Source organism: Myripristis murdjan, chromosome 7, assembly GCF_902150065.1.
Source record: "Myripristis murdjan chromosome 7, fMyrMur1.1, whole genome shotgun sequence".
Lineage (NCBI taxonomy): Eukaryota > Metazoa > Chordata > Actinopteri > Holocentriformes > Holocentridae > Myripristis > Myripristis murdjan.
In genome coordinates, this window is record NC_043986.1 from 14,831,493 (window position 1) to 14,846,328 (window position 14,836).

Consider the following 14,836-nt stretch of genomic DNA (forward strand, 5'->3'; position numbering starts at 1 on the left):
AGTAACCTTACCTTCTTTACTGGCAGTAGTAGTCTAACCAAGTCTAACCGCCAGAATTGCACAGTGCCATTGTATCTTGGCTTGAGCATGATCACAATTTTATCATCTTTAAGGCCTGCAAGTATGTGAAACAGGACATTTTTTATGCAGGAATTTCAAAAATTTGTTATTATTCTGCATGGATGCAACTTGGGAAAGCAGTATGGACAGAATCAAATATCATAGCCTAATATCTTTGAGCAAATACATCAACGCTGATTGTGATGATATTATAGGAATGACTATTGGTGCTTTTACAAGAGACAGACACAAGAGATTTTCGATAAACAGTCATTAGTAATGTTTGTATGATGACAAAAGTTGAAACAAATAATAGAACAACTACAGTATAACAGTCTAATAACATCTGAAAATCTGCATCCCTTTACTGTCATGTAGCCTTTAAAGTCAGGAAAAGCCCAGAGTTATCATCATATCACACTACTACCTTAACCAAAACCCTAGATGATATCCTGTTTCATATTAGGATATGTGTAACAGATTGTGTTTGTTATTTTTTTAAATGAAAATATATTTCAGGACCAAAAATATCAAACACGTACCACAAGGTGAGTCTCTCTTAACTAACTAAAAACAACCTAGAAACAAACATGGCTCAAGCGCATGCAAACCCACACTGTGTTGCCTGATTTCCTTCCCCCTATTTCATGACCCGGTGACCATCCCTCCACTTTTTTTGTGTCAGTCTCAGAATACAGGAAGCACAAGAGCCACTTCAATAAGTGGGAACTCCCACAGGAGCCCAGTGTTCCTGTTTCGCCGCTAATGAGTTGGACCACTCCACGCAGGCAATCCAAGCCCTCCAGTAGCAAAAGCATCAGAGGAGAGCTGAGCAGACAAAGGCTTTTAGCATACTACAGTAGATGCTCACATTAACCTGCACAAAAAACACAACAGCTGTGGTTGTGAAACAGCCTTCGTGTGGCGAGCTAAAAACCACTTATGCAGATTTCACAGAAAATGTCAGTCGGTGGCGCAGACAGGCAGAGAGGTTTTTGTGGTGTGTTTCTTTTTCCTTTTGAGGGGGAAATTGGCAGTTGCCTCAACTATTGGTGGTGAATTTGTGTCTTGCAAGTGTCCTGATCTACACTTCCACTGCCACAGTAGCTGGATTGGCTTTTGAGTGTCTGAATGTGCCCGGCATGCACACACACTCACGCACACAGAAGCACAAACGCTTATTTCACACACACGGAGGGAAAATAGATATACAGCAACAAGCACACAAAATGCCCACCTTCATGTCTACGTGTGCACACTCACACATTCCCACACACGACAAAGAAAGAAGACAGGCGCTTCAGCAGATAAGGCTCTTCCATGAAAAGACATCCATTAAATTCAGGTCTTTCCAATATCTTGCTCTGCCCTATTTTTCCTCCAGCTCCACACACATTAGCTTCAGGCCTGTCTGGTTCCCAGGTGGTTCCCTTCGTCTCATCTGGTAATAAGTTGCCGATCGCGGCCCGGCGTCTTGGACAGAGCGACCGAGTATGGGAGTCATTAATATGGCTGTCAGCCGAGGAGACATGCTAGAACTTCCTCATTTCACCTGTCTGCTTTAATGGAATTGCAATGAGCAGGCTGACTATCTCTTAGACCATCTTTACCCATTAAAGTTGTTCATAAATAGGTTGTAGGAGCAGTGCTTTTTTTTTTTTTTTTTAACATGATTTGCGACTGTGAATGGACCCTTTTTCCGAGTCGCAGTCAGTGTTTTCTTGTGTCCGACACTAGGAGGGTTTGTGCTGCCAAACGGTCACAGGTGCAGGATGCGAGGCAGCGGCACCGTTTTGGCTCATCACAAAGGAGGCTTTGATTTCACTTCCTGAGGCAGGTGCGGGGAGGTTTCCTGTTTCTCTTGGCCAATGAGGGATGTTTCTTGTCTTCTGTCGCCGGGCACTTTGGCTCGAGTATCCCTTTGGCTTGCAGATTCCACCCTGCAAGAACGGGTGAAAGAGAGAGATAGGACAGGGTGACAGAAGAAAAATGGAGGAGAGGAAACGAGAGGGTGAATCTGTCCTTGGAAAAAAATGCGCTTCTATTCCCCCCTCCCGCCCGAACAGGCTCCCCAGACACAAGTTGTGAATGTCATGCAACTAAACAGGCTGTGATATAAGTTAATTAATGACACGCAGCTGGCTGTGAGAGAAAAGAGAGGGAAGAAAAGGAAAGGTGAACACACAGTGACAAGTCTAGAGAGAAAAATAGACAACTGCATAGTGTTGTGACATTCAGCAGTCGTAGCAGCTCTGCAGTAAGGATAAAGATGTCAGTGTTAAGGGGGGAAAGGTGGACAGATTGAATATGAACACAGAGAAGGAATATATTGTCAGTTTAGGAAGATAGCTGGAGGGCTATTCAGCCTAAAGAGTATGTCTGGAAAACAGCCTCCATGGCATGATAAATGGAAGGAAAAGAGAGCAAACCAGGAGGGAGCATTATAATGGCAGATGGACAGGCGAGAAAGAAGGAGATGTTGTCTTTGAGGAAATTAGAGCATTACTGAATAACTAAACTGAACCATATTCTTCATCATTATGCGTGGGTGAGTGGGTGTCAGAGGCTCAGAGAGAGTGTGCAATAGAGAGATAAAGAGATAGAGAGAACGCAGCAACCGAGCCTCTAACGAAGCCAGAAGCAGAGAGGAGATTGACAGAAGAGTTCATGTGTGATTCACCTCTCTATAAAGAAGCAGGCACGCCACATTAGGCCTGCAAAGGCGGCTATATTTATTTATTTTCACTCTTTTTAAAGGGTTCGTGTTGATGTGTGTAACTCATACAGAATAAGCGCTCAAGTGATTTGAGTAAGTATGAAAGTGCTTCATAAATAGCCCCATTTGTCTCAATGAAGAGCACATGGAAAATTTATTTTGACTATCGGCACTGGCCATCCAGTTCTTAAGAATTCTTTGAAAAATATTTTCGACAGTTTAATCCTTTCAATCAGTAAATGTGTATAACTGTTTTATTATCCTCCTGCAAATGAAGAAAATCATACAATGTCTCTAGATGTAGTTTTTTTTAAAAATCAAAGACTAGTATGCAGCACTATAGCTATAGAATGAATTCTACCGTGATGCCAAAGATGTAAAAAAACTATACATCATTAAAAACAAGAAATGCATGAATCACCTAGAAACACCTTATTATCCTCACCCTGGCTTAAAATACTCCAGGGTTAGGTATGTTGTGCGTCACGTAGGTGGGGTGGAGACGTTTCTATTACCTGTTACACCAACTGCGTGTGTGTTATGTGTGAGGTGCGTGCCAGCCGTGTTGTTGGAGGACTGCATAGCCGCATGTACAAGAAAAAAAATAAACCAGCCACACAAAAATAGAGATCTGCAGTGTGAAGCCTGCATGGCCTCTGTGGTCAGTACAGCAGCTTCAGTTGATTATAACGGACGTCTTCTGCTGCAGCATCCATGTTGTGCCGCATCCATGCCTGGTGTGCTTTGCCCTTTAAGAGCCTATTGCTGTCAGTATATTAAATACATGAAAAAAGCTGAATTGTTAACATGGCAAGGCCTGATCAATCCCCCATTTCATCCCACAGCTTTTGACATTTTTATTTTTCTTGAACCACAAATAATACATTGTGCTTGCCACTTCTGACTCACAGTTTCTATCACTTAATCACACCTGAGTCGGGTAAGCAGCATTTATTTTTGTCATTGATGTGCTCTACACCAATAGGGGAACATAACAGTGTTTCTTTGAATGATGGAATGGAACACATTGCTGTTATTTTTAGGTGAATTAATTAAGATTAAAACATGCCTATTCAAGCATTAATCAGTGTAACAGCCACTTCTTTAACCCTTCACCTCTCTGTCTCTTGCTTTAAGCAAGCACTACACTGAACACCTCAGGTATATTTAATCCAAAGGTAAACTTGTCACCTTATGCAGTTCTGTTTCTCCAGAAAATGCATTGTTTTGACTCAGCCTGGATTCACTGTACTGTGCAGGACAAAGTGTCTGCAGATCCAACTCACACAGCTTGAATAAAAAATCCCTGTCTCTATAACTGTATTGTTTTGTGGTGTTTTACCAACCACCCAGTGTACAGCCATTTATTATTGAACCCATATGCTCCTCCTATTTTACCTGGTAAACGTATGCATCCTCACACACAAAACACATACTGTTGCATGCACACGTGCATGCACGCACATGGGAACACGTATGCATTCACACAACAGACATTCAGTTTTTATGGGCAGCTGATGTTTTCTCTGTATCTGTCTCTTTCTTTGTTTAAATCTCTCTATTTTTTTCTTTTCCAGCCATGAAAGCGGACCGGAAGCGTCTTAAGGCAGAGAAAGCAGACCTGGTCAACCAGATGCAGCAGCTCTATGCCACACTGGAGAGCCGGGAGGAGCAGCTCCGGGACTTCATACGCAACTATGAGCAGCACAGAAAAGTACAGCACATGTTTGTTTGTTTTTTTGTTTTTTTTGTTTGTTTGTTTGTTTGTTTTTTCCCCTTAAAAGAAAGTTGTGCATGCTGAAAACCATAGCAACAGTGTGCAGAGGCTGACTGTGGGTGAGAATATTTTATGGATGTGTGAGCGTGCATGGTCTAACCTGATAAAGTGTAGTGCCACAGTCACAATAGACTCCATTTTATGAAAAAGGGAAATTTTCTGTTTCTCACGTTTACTCTCAACCCTGGCAGTGGTGGGAAGACTTTTAATTGAAAACAGTGTAGTGGTTACAAACAGATGCATTCTTCACTTGTCCTTTAAAGCATATAGTAATAACACCATTACAACACACAACCTCTCCCACCTTACATCCTCTTCTCCAGCCCTGCATGCTATAGGTCCCCCATAGTGCACCCCCTTGTGGAAGAACAAACAAATTAATAAAAGAAAATATAAGTAATAATAGTAATGAATTGATAAAGAAATTTAAATAGAAATAAAATAATAATGATAAATATTAGTAATAAAAGAAGGGTTCATTTTATCTTTAAATTGGGTTTCAACAAAAATAAATGCCCATCAAAGTATATTTGCATAGAGTGTGTTTGTTAGTGTTTCCAAGGGCATTGTCTCATTTGGACGAGTACCGAGTACCAACCACAAAAACTCAGCAATTAGAAACTTGATTTAGTTCCATTACCACTGAACCAATTTAACATGTTAACTTGAAAGTGTGGTGCAAATTAATTAATGATATTGAATCAAGCCATCGCTGTGTCCCTGTCTCTTTCTCTTCCAGGAGAGTGAGGATGCGGTGAAGGCGCTGGCCAAAGAGAAGGACCTGCTGGAGAGAGAGAAGTGGGACCTGCGGCGGCAGACCAAGGAGGCCACGGAGCACACGGGGATGCTGCGCTCTCAGTTGGACCTCAAAGAAAACCGTATCAAGGAGCTGGAGGCAGAGCTGGCCATGGTGAGACAGACAGTCAGATGGGCAGACAAACAGAGAGGCAGGCAGGCAGGCATAGGGAGGGCCACTTATTATCTGTGTTTTTGAAACACCTTATATCTCTGCCTCTGCTGTTGTTGAGTTTGATGCTAGATGTAACAGCTGTCAGTGTTCTCCACTTGTCCTTGAGAATAGTGACGACCTTTAAAATTGCAAATCCCCTTTTTTTAATGTGGAAGATATAATCATCCGTGAAAAAAGTAGAAGCACATTTACTGTACGTATGTCTTATCCTGGAACCATTTAAGGACAATTACAGACTAAAAATACATTTACTATATTTAAAACCTTGGATTAATGATTGGTGAGTTTCTGGTGTGGTTTTGCAGTTTGAGGTTGGATTTTTGATATTCCAAGCCTAACTAGCCCAAAGTTAATTAACTGGAGAAGTTAAGTCATTTGGAGAGAAGTGCTAGTTGTCAGGTTTCACTGTTGATCCCCCCCCCAAAAAAAAACAGCAATGGCTTATTTGCATACACACAGATTTGAAATATTTTTAAAGAAACCTACAGAAAGAAATCCTACATCGAGGAGACAGAGCTCACGTCTTTCTCTCATTGAATTCCATTGTAGCTGCAGCTGCATGTGCGCTACCTCTGCCAATTTTACCAACAGAAAAATGGAATTACACCCTAAAACAACAAAACTGCACTAGAAACACAATATAAGTCTGCAATCCCTGCTTTTAAACTGCGTTAATGTGTTTTCGGGCGCAATTTGCCTTGAATATCAAAATGAACTCAGCTGTAGAGTTGTCCTGTACTGCTGACAAGAGCAATAAAAAAGTTATTTGGGCCAGGGTAGCAGCATGCCAAATATTAAAGGAGCACAGTATATAATCTAATTTCTAAAAATGTTTCCTCTAGTTATTTCTTCATGTGATCTCTTGCAGCATTTTTACATATACTAGAAACATTTTGGATACATGTAATCACAGAAAGCCTTTGAATGTACAGTATAGCCATCCCTCATGTCTCCAACCCCCCAGATCAGTAACTGTGTGAATCAGAGAATGGAGTTCCGGCTGTTTGACCGGCTTGCCGACAGGGATTCCTCTCCTAGGGTCATGGCGGTAAGACAGGCCCCCCAGCCCACTCTAATTTTTACCTTTTTTGCCCCGTCTGCTCCCTGGAAACCTCTCCTACTGTACTTGTGCCTCATGTTGTCGTGGGAAGCCCAGCCCCAATTGCACGTGTTTCACTAACCCTCAGCCGACCCTCACTGATCCCAGTGATCCTAACAATAGTAATCCCAAGGATTCCAATTGTGGATGATTTGAATGTTTTCTCAGGCCTAATCGGGGGAAGAATTGTTGGGTAAATCCTTCTTCCGATGCTAATGATTCCTCCGAAGGTTTGTGATTGCTCTCTGTTTTGCATATCAAGGACTGGGAATGATAATCGGTAAACCACTGGTAGATAGAGGTGATTGTAATGACGGTGATTGTGCCACTGTTGATGTGCAGCTCGCCGCTTGGCATGATGATAAGATATGCACAATAACAAGATTTCTGGCGTTTGTGCAACACCGGCATGTCAAGGCTAACCAGAACACATGCAAGCAAACACACACACACACAGAATTTTGACAGAGACAGTATGCACAGACAAAAAACACACTGAGAGACACACTTCTCAAGGCTCCAGCTGTCCATTTTTGTGCCAGCTAACAGATGATGACTTGTGTTCTGGTGTCAAGGTCCCACAGAGCACATGTATTCTTTAAACTTGTAGAACAGCTTCATTATTCCCTGCTTCTCTCTCTTTTTCACCACCCGTCCACCCTTTGGCAGTGAACGGCAAACAAGTCCTCCAGATATTCTCGTTTTTTTTTTTCAGCCCTCCATCAGGAGCAGTCGGAGGGAGATTTCACACAGCAAAAGCTGAACAGGAATTCAGCTGCATTTTTCATGAGACAACAAACGGAAAAGAAGCCCTCAGGAGAACTCACACATCTATGCACACACACACGCATTGTAGTAGGATTTTGTACACACGACTCTACCTAGTGATACATACACATGCATTTGCAGAGGGCAGGCACACACACTACATAGACACAATTGATATTTAGAACAATAACACAACAAAAATTTATTTTCAATCATTCAAAAACTCAGAAATCAATTCAAATTGAGGATTTCTTTGCAGCAAAAATGTCAGATTGTTGCTTGTTAAGGACCAGCACTCTGAGAGTTTCTGTATGTCTTTCTACCCTCCTAAGGCCAAGCAGTCTCTAGCCACCCTGACCAAGGACGTGCCCAAGCGCCACTCTCTGGCCATGCCCACGGAAACGGTCGTCAACGGCAACAACCAGGAATGGGTGATGCAGGCGGATCTTCCCCTGACTGCTGCCATCAGACAGAGTCAGCAGACCCTCTATGTCCACACAGGACATCCCACCGACAGACAGGGTAGGGCAACATGAACACATGCACACCCTCATCCTGTACGTGCTAACACACATGCACACAGATTTATCCCGGAGCACCCATGCTATTTTTCATCTGCTTCACACTCACCCATTCACCTTGGCAGTCTGCTTAGTACAAACACATTCCTGCATTGTTGGCTACCAAATACGCTTCACTCATATAAGAATGGGACATTTTGTGTGCTTTATTCGGCAGTCGCAGTCAGCATATTTTGGCTTTATCGTCTCCATCAGTCTACATAATCAGCAAGTGTTTGCTTAGTATCTGAAACAGGTGGCAGCTAAGGGTGACTTGGGTTTTATGGACTTCTTCTTGGAAGAACAGTTAAAGGCATTTGAACACAAAATGAAAAGTGAATGAAATGCATACACTTGCATATGCTATATGCCGTCACTTGTTCTGACTTATATAAGGCACCTTTTTCAGATTTGCTGCCTAGACCTTCCAGCTTCTTCCACCTCACTCTTTTGTTTTTGATGGGAGCTCCCCCGGCTTCTGGTTAAACTTTTCATTCCCCCCACAACACATTTACTATTAAACATAGCTGCTGGCTTCACAGTTGGCTCTGTGGCTGAGTTGCACAGACATAAACTACAGAAGACCCAGCTGTCACTGTAACAACCTCAGTGAAGAATGGCTTAGACATGGAGTCAGCATGATACATCAGGTCACCAGCCGCAGTTTAGAGGCCAAAGTAATTATTTTACAGGAACAAAATCCAAAGCAAACAAACAAACAACAAAAAAAATACCTGAACAGGCAAGGAGGTCTAGCCAAACCACAACAGATAGGGGAATGCCAACAGTAACAACACCAATGCCAACCTCACACAGGGCTGCTGGACTGAAAGAGTTCCCCAACACTACCAAAGAGAGAAGAGAGAATTAAACCTAACCAAATACAGCATCACTCTACATCCTTCTCTAGATAAAAATAAAAAAAATGCACAAAAACAAGTCTTAAGATTCTCAGAGCTTGCTTCAAATAAAAGCTTCCCACTCTTGCCAAAAAGATAGCAGATTAGCTGGGGACATCTGGAGAAACAAGCAGTCAAAAAGAAGGGGGAAGGGGGAAGCACGTAACATTTAGGAATGCCCTGATTGGTATGCAATGCAATGCCGCAAACACACACTTCATACAAAACCACTCGGCCTCTGTGACAATGTTTCACTGTTGCTAAGTAACTGCAAACATTTATTTTGCATACTTTTATAGTGCATTGAAAATGAAAATTAGCCACTAACAGTGACAAAAAGAGAAAACAACAATAACAAAAACACGTATGTTATGTTAACTATGCTACTATTGATGCCCACACAACCCCGAAGAAAAACAAGGCTTTCCCCTCTTTCCCCTCTTCCCCCTCTCATCCCGTTTAGTGGCTGCGGTGCGGGTGAGCCCGTGCCACTCCCGCCAGCCCTCCATCATCTCCGATGCCTCGGCCATTGAAGGAGACCGGTCGTCCACACCCAGCGACATCAACTCGCCGCGTCACCGGACCCACTCACTCTGCAATGTAAGAGCTGCCCACCATCGCTCCCTCCCAAGTAATCACCTCCTTGGTAGTAGCCTCCAATTCTAGTGCCCTGCCACTGTCTTTTCTTTCTGCCGTCCTCCTGGCTGGACACATGCACACCTCATGCGATCTACTGTCTGTTCATGTGACCTGTGATGATTTTTTTTTTTTTTTTTTTTTTGAAGGTCATTCGTTGGGATGTGGTCATTGAAGACGTGCATGTCTGGCAGCTTGTTCACTGTCACTTCCTCTCTGTGCTGCAAACTTTCTTTGTCTTGCTCTGTTTTTTTTTTTTTCTGTGCTCACTCTTCTCCACCCCTTCCGCTGACTTCTCTGCCCTTGCATCCCTCTGTTCCTCCGCCTGTCTCTTCATCTCCGTATTCCCTCTGATCTCGCTCTCTCTCTCTCTCCTCAGTCCCTAGAAGATCTGGAGGAGGCGAAGCGTAAGAAGAAGAAAGAGAAGATGGGGCTGGGCTCGCTGTCGCGTGTCTTCGCCCGGGGCAAGCAGCGCAAGTCCCTGGATCCTGGTTTGTTTGATGGTACTTCAACCCCTGATTACTACATAGAAGAAGATGCAGACTGGTAAAACAAAAATACATGTCTGAGCAAAACACCTGGAGAGCCTTCGTGGCAATTAGTGGAAGAGGGCATAGCGTTGATGTCTGCGTGTGTATGCGTGAGCGTGGGCGAGCGCCGGCGTCAGTGTGTATGGACATAATTGTGTGTATGCATTCTCACAGGCATACACGCAGATGTGTGAGTGTGTGTGCATGTATGTGTAGTCCATGGTCAGAGGCCATGTCAGAAGCCTGAGGCGCGTCTTGCTTCGCTGAAGTGTAAATCTTACGAGCAAATTGCACCTGTATGTATGTACAGTACTGTAAATAGAGTGGGCAGTGTCACACAGCTAAGATGTGGATATGTTCTCTTGTATCTGCCCTCCAAAATGGCTGTGTCATTGGTTCTTTTAATTGTTCTTTACATTCTGACTTTTATTGTTTTCAATCAACTGGAAACTTGAAGGACTGCTGTACATGTAAATAACAGTTGATGTGCACTTTGTGCTTGTAAATGTCTCTTTGTCCTGAATGCCTTTTGTTATTTTGGACATGCGCCCACCCAACCCTTTCCCTCACTACCTTTTAACTTAAACTCCTCCTTGTTTATTGTCCTGCTTGGTCATCCCCTTCCACACTGCCATGATGAGATCAGTTTCCTGTAGGCAACATGCAGACTCCTCAAATCCACCTCCAATTTGGTTGTACCATGCCTTCCTCAACGCCCAACAAAACTGCAGAGACACTCCTTGATGTTTGCTTCAATCAGACTTCAAAGACACCGCTAAGCAAGGATTGAGCTTTCTCTGCAGAACTATTTGTTTCATTGCAACATGAAGCCAAACAGGAAATGTAAGAAACTGACCAATGTGTTTACTATCTGTTAAGAAGCATGTGTGATATGCATGCATGTAGCCCTGGTACCTAACTGCATGGTGAACAAGACCTTTACCCTATTAAAAAGAAATGTCTTCTCCTGGATATGCTGTTGCAACAGTGAGAGATTGTTAAAAAAAAAAAAAAAGAAGAAAAAGAAAAAAAGAAGAAAAAAGAGAGGTCAGTTACTGATTTTGTGATGCCCATTATTGATTTTCGTCCATTTCCAATGAAATGATAAGATTCACCGAGCTGACCATGTGTTATTCAGAAATGTTCTGATTAGTTTCAAAGGGATCATCAGCCTGAACGAAAAATTTAAAAAGGTTCTTTGAATCTGCACTTGAAAGGCGCACCATTTGAAATTACATTGCATAAAAATTAGGAAAGATCAGTGAAGTAAAGGACCGCACCCGTGGTGTTTTATGTTTTAGCCCATTTACTGAAATTCAAATATACTTGACATTACTACTCACTGTTTTCCAAATCATACTTGTAGAGGACTGGATTTATTTTTCCCAGCTTCGAGGCAGGGCAGCAAACAAAAAAAGAACTCACAGCCTTTCAGACCTCTCAGGCTGTGGTGCTGGGTGTAGAGCTCCTTATCTTCAAGAAGAGAAGGAAAATACTCCCGCATACACAGAAATAGACTCTGCATTTTATTCCTTGTCTTGTCAACACTCTGCTCTTCTGACCTTTCTTAAGACATTTAAAATCTACAGCAGAGTCACAGTCTTATATCACCTTTGCACAATTACATGAAGTATCCACACCGTAGGCTAATTAACCTCACCCCTAATGAGTGCAGCTAGAGGAGGTGTGGCACGCAGCAAGGCACCAAAAAGAAACAGCAAGATTCAGTGATATTTTATGTTAAATTATTGATGAGGATTTTCCTGTGGCACTGATCCCCGACTTCTAGGCAGTCACATTTTCCAATTCATTTCAGTATGAAAAATAACCTCGCCGAGACGTTAATTTATTTATTTATGTCCAAGTTACTTTATCATTGCATCATACTTGAGCTGAATGTCCACATTGATTTGAAATGTCTTCTGGTGCATTCATATGCTGATGAGAAGCTCCGACATCCGGGATTTTAGAGTCGCCTGCCAAACAGAATTGCATTCATGTGCTGTTTGGCAGTAAATCAAACCTAGAAGACAAACAGTAAGCAAACATGGATTTGGCTAAAAGTTATGATTGCCTGGCGAACTCCAAGTAGAACTTTGATTCTACAGATTTTTTGATAAAACAGAATGCATCATTCCTCTTCGTTGTACTCCCCAGCAATATAATGTACTCCTTCAGAAAATACTTGCTGAACAAATTGTTTTAAGCGCTGCATTAAAATGTTGACACAAGAACATTAAGGTAGGTTTATCACCTGAATGTCTGAATTTAAAACGAAAATAAGGAAAATTATTTTTAAAAATCAACTATGGAACGCTTTGAAAAATGGTCAGTAGTAATGTAAAGTAAGTTAATGGTCATAGCCAGCTCTTGTCTCATCATTAAATCCTAATTATTTCACTTGTTCAAGAGAATGGATGTTACAATAGTGTAGTTGATGTTCATTTTCGTTAGAGTAGTGTATTGAAAGGTTTTGAAATAAAATTATACTGGAAAAAGTAGTTTTATAAATCATTCACACCTGTTATCACATAAGAAAACAAAAACTTAAACCTGAAATTAATTGCGGTCACTTTTAATTCATACTAGATATTAGAATGATCGTCGAGACTTAACTAACCCTCAGCAATTCGATCCTTTTACTAGAAAAGTTGTAGCTTCAGTTTAGAGGCCCGCTCGCGGAGTAGATGTTAAATAAACCATTTAGAGCGGTGACAAGTGCCATCCCTGGAGGTTTAAAACCAAATTTAAGCAGGCTAATCAAACTGATGCAAATGTATACCTTTTTCCCATGACCCCATGAACTCGTCTGAAATTCTCATGCAGAGTTCAGGCCATTGCTCAAAAAAGCAATTAACTGTGTGCCAAAGGTTAATAGTGTTTCTCCAAGCAGAAGAATTACCATAGAGTCGGATTATTTTCATCCTTTCTTTGGATTTAGCCGGAGTCTGCACTGCCCCCCAGGAAATCTCTTCTCTCCCTGATATTTAACTAACACCAGGTTTTTGTCAGCCTCACCTGAAACAGTATAGAGACACAGATTACATTAGAACTGTATTTAACCACAATGCTTGTCAAAACACAGCCCATATTAGCAGTGAGAGGATTATGATTTAAACCTTAGCTCAACCCACATATGGACTCAGAGATACTGGATATAGAGGTAATTCAATAAGTTAGCTCAAACATAAATCATAAAATGAAGCGTATAAGAATAATGGCAGGTTTCTCAACCTGTTCAACTCAATCACGCATCTTCATTTAATCATTAGTAAGCTAGATGTAAACCATGGATAACTTTTTTCATTCAACCAACAGTGATAATCCTCTCCTGATAAAAAATACCATATCGAATGAAAACTGTATCGTTTTATGTTTTGAGCCAAGGTCTCTCTCATGTTATGTTTTTTTTCCCTCTAATATTTTACTTTTTGTAAATGAGATAACATTACAGAAATGAAATTATTATTATTATTATTATTATTATTGTTATTATTATTATTAAAGAGTTTTATTTAAAGTCAAAGATGTAGGCCTCGTCGGAGGACTTCTATTTTGAAGTCCTGAGATGTTTAGAAGTGAATAGTAGCAGAGAACTTTTAAAGGCATGGAAACAAAATTACACTCAAAGAACTAAATGAGAAAATAAGATTATTTTAAAATAAAATAAATGACATTGAATTTCCATGTGGCTGTCCTCTCTTTCCCAATGTTTATGTTTGTGTGTGTATTAGTTCATTTGTTGTGGTATGGCTCTAATCCTAATACCTCCCTTTACACTGGGGGGCTGCCATCTTTAACATATGTGAACAGCTTCCCTCAGCCCTGCAAGTCCATCTGTGACAGGACTGTATCCCAAACGCTTCCAAATGGCCTCCTTTCCTCTTTTTTCCCCACTTTTACCTCATTATTCACACTGAAAACAATTTCCTTTGCTGCTGTTACATTGGATTAAATGATCATAAAGGAAGAGGAGATGGAAAGGAAGCCATCACAGATTGTTGGGACAAAACTCATATGTGTCAGCACATGGTGTCAATAACATTCTGCTTTGATTTGACCCCTAACCTCTCCAATACTGACCTCTGTTGTCTGACCTCCCCTGGACTCTCAACACAGTCATGTGACCCAAGTAATCAATCAATCCCAGTATGATTCACTGGTTCACTCGTTCCAATCACTTCCAAAATTAGTGGTGTTGGGTTGCAAACTGTGTTTGCAGATGTCACATAACTCACAAAAACATCAGAATGTGACCTTTGAATTTAGCCCTTCTTCAAGTTGAATGATGTTGAAAATTGTTTTTTTGAAATATCAGATGCTCCAGCTCTCCTACCATACCATTCTTAAACAACACCGAGTGATGTAATATGGCTTGGAGGGCACTAGCAAATATCTTTGTTTTTTATTGACTTTATTCCCACTGTGGCCTTTTGAACACATAACTCTCAGGGTGGGAAAGCCAGGAAGTTTGGCACCTCGTGTACTTTGATACATGAGTGAGCACTTCAGAGAGATCTGACAGATGTAAAATTAGCAAGTGATCTTGGAAACAGCTGCTTAAATTTAGCAGCAAGGTTAGCCAGCAGGGTCCACCCTGTGTTCCCAAGCTCCTATGTTCCCTCAAAATATTTTTTTTTTAAAGTGGAAACAGCTCCGTGTTCCCTTCATCCTGTTCCTCAACCTAAAAATAAGGTTAATACTGCTGATGTAAATAAAAATATACTAAATCTGATGCGTGTGCATGTTCACTTAATAATATCTGACACAACTTAATAAAGCTGTGTGTTTGAATGAGAAGCAGGTTGCCAAGTAACACCA

The 14,836-nt window shown here is 41.4% G+C and overlaps 1 protein-coding gene across 3 annotated transcripts in view; it reads left to right on the top strand.

Annotated features, from left to right (window-relative positions):
• kazna (kazrin, periplakin interacting protein a) overlaps positions 1-14,836 on the top strand; it is a 208,871-nt gene that overhangs the window by 185,879 nt on the left and 8,156 nt on the right. For 2 of the 3 annotated variants that reach the window (XM_030055321.1, XM_030055322.1), the window contains 6 exons: positions 4,354-4,490; positions 5,293-5,463; positions 6,488-6,571; positions 7,723-7,912; positions 9,313-9,449; positions 9,865-9,988. In XM_030055321.1, the coding sequence (XP_029911181.1) occupies positions 4,354-4,490; positions 5,293-5,463; positions 6,488-6,571; positions 7,723-7,912; positions 9,313-9,449; positions 9,865-9,988 (843 nt within the window). Of the gene's footprint in view, positions 1-4,353; positions 4,491-5,292; positions 5,464-6,487; positions 6,572-7,722; positions 7,913-9,312; positions 9,450-9,864; positions 13,697-14,836 lie in introns of those variants that run through there. The other variant, XM_030055323.1, reaches the window with a different exon arrangement.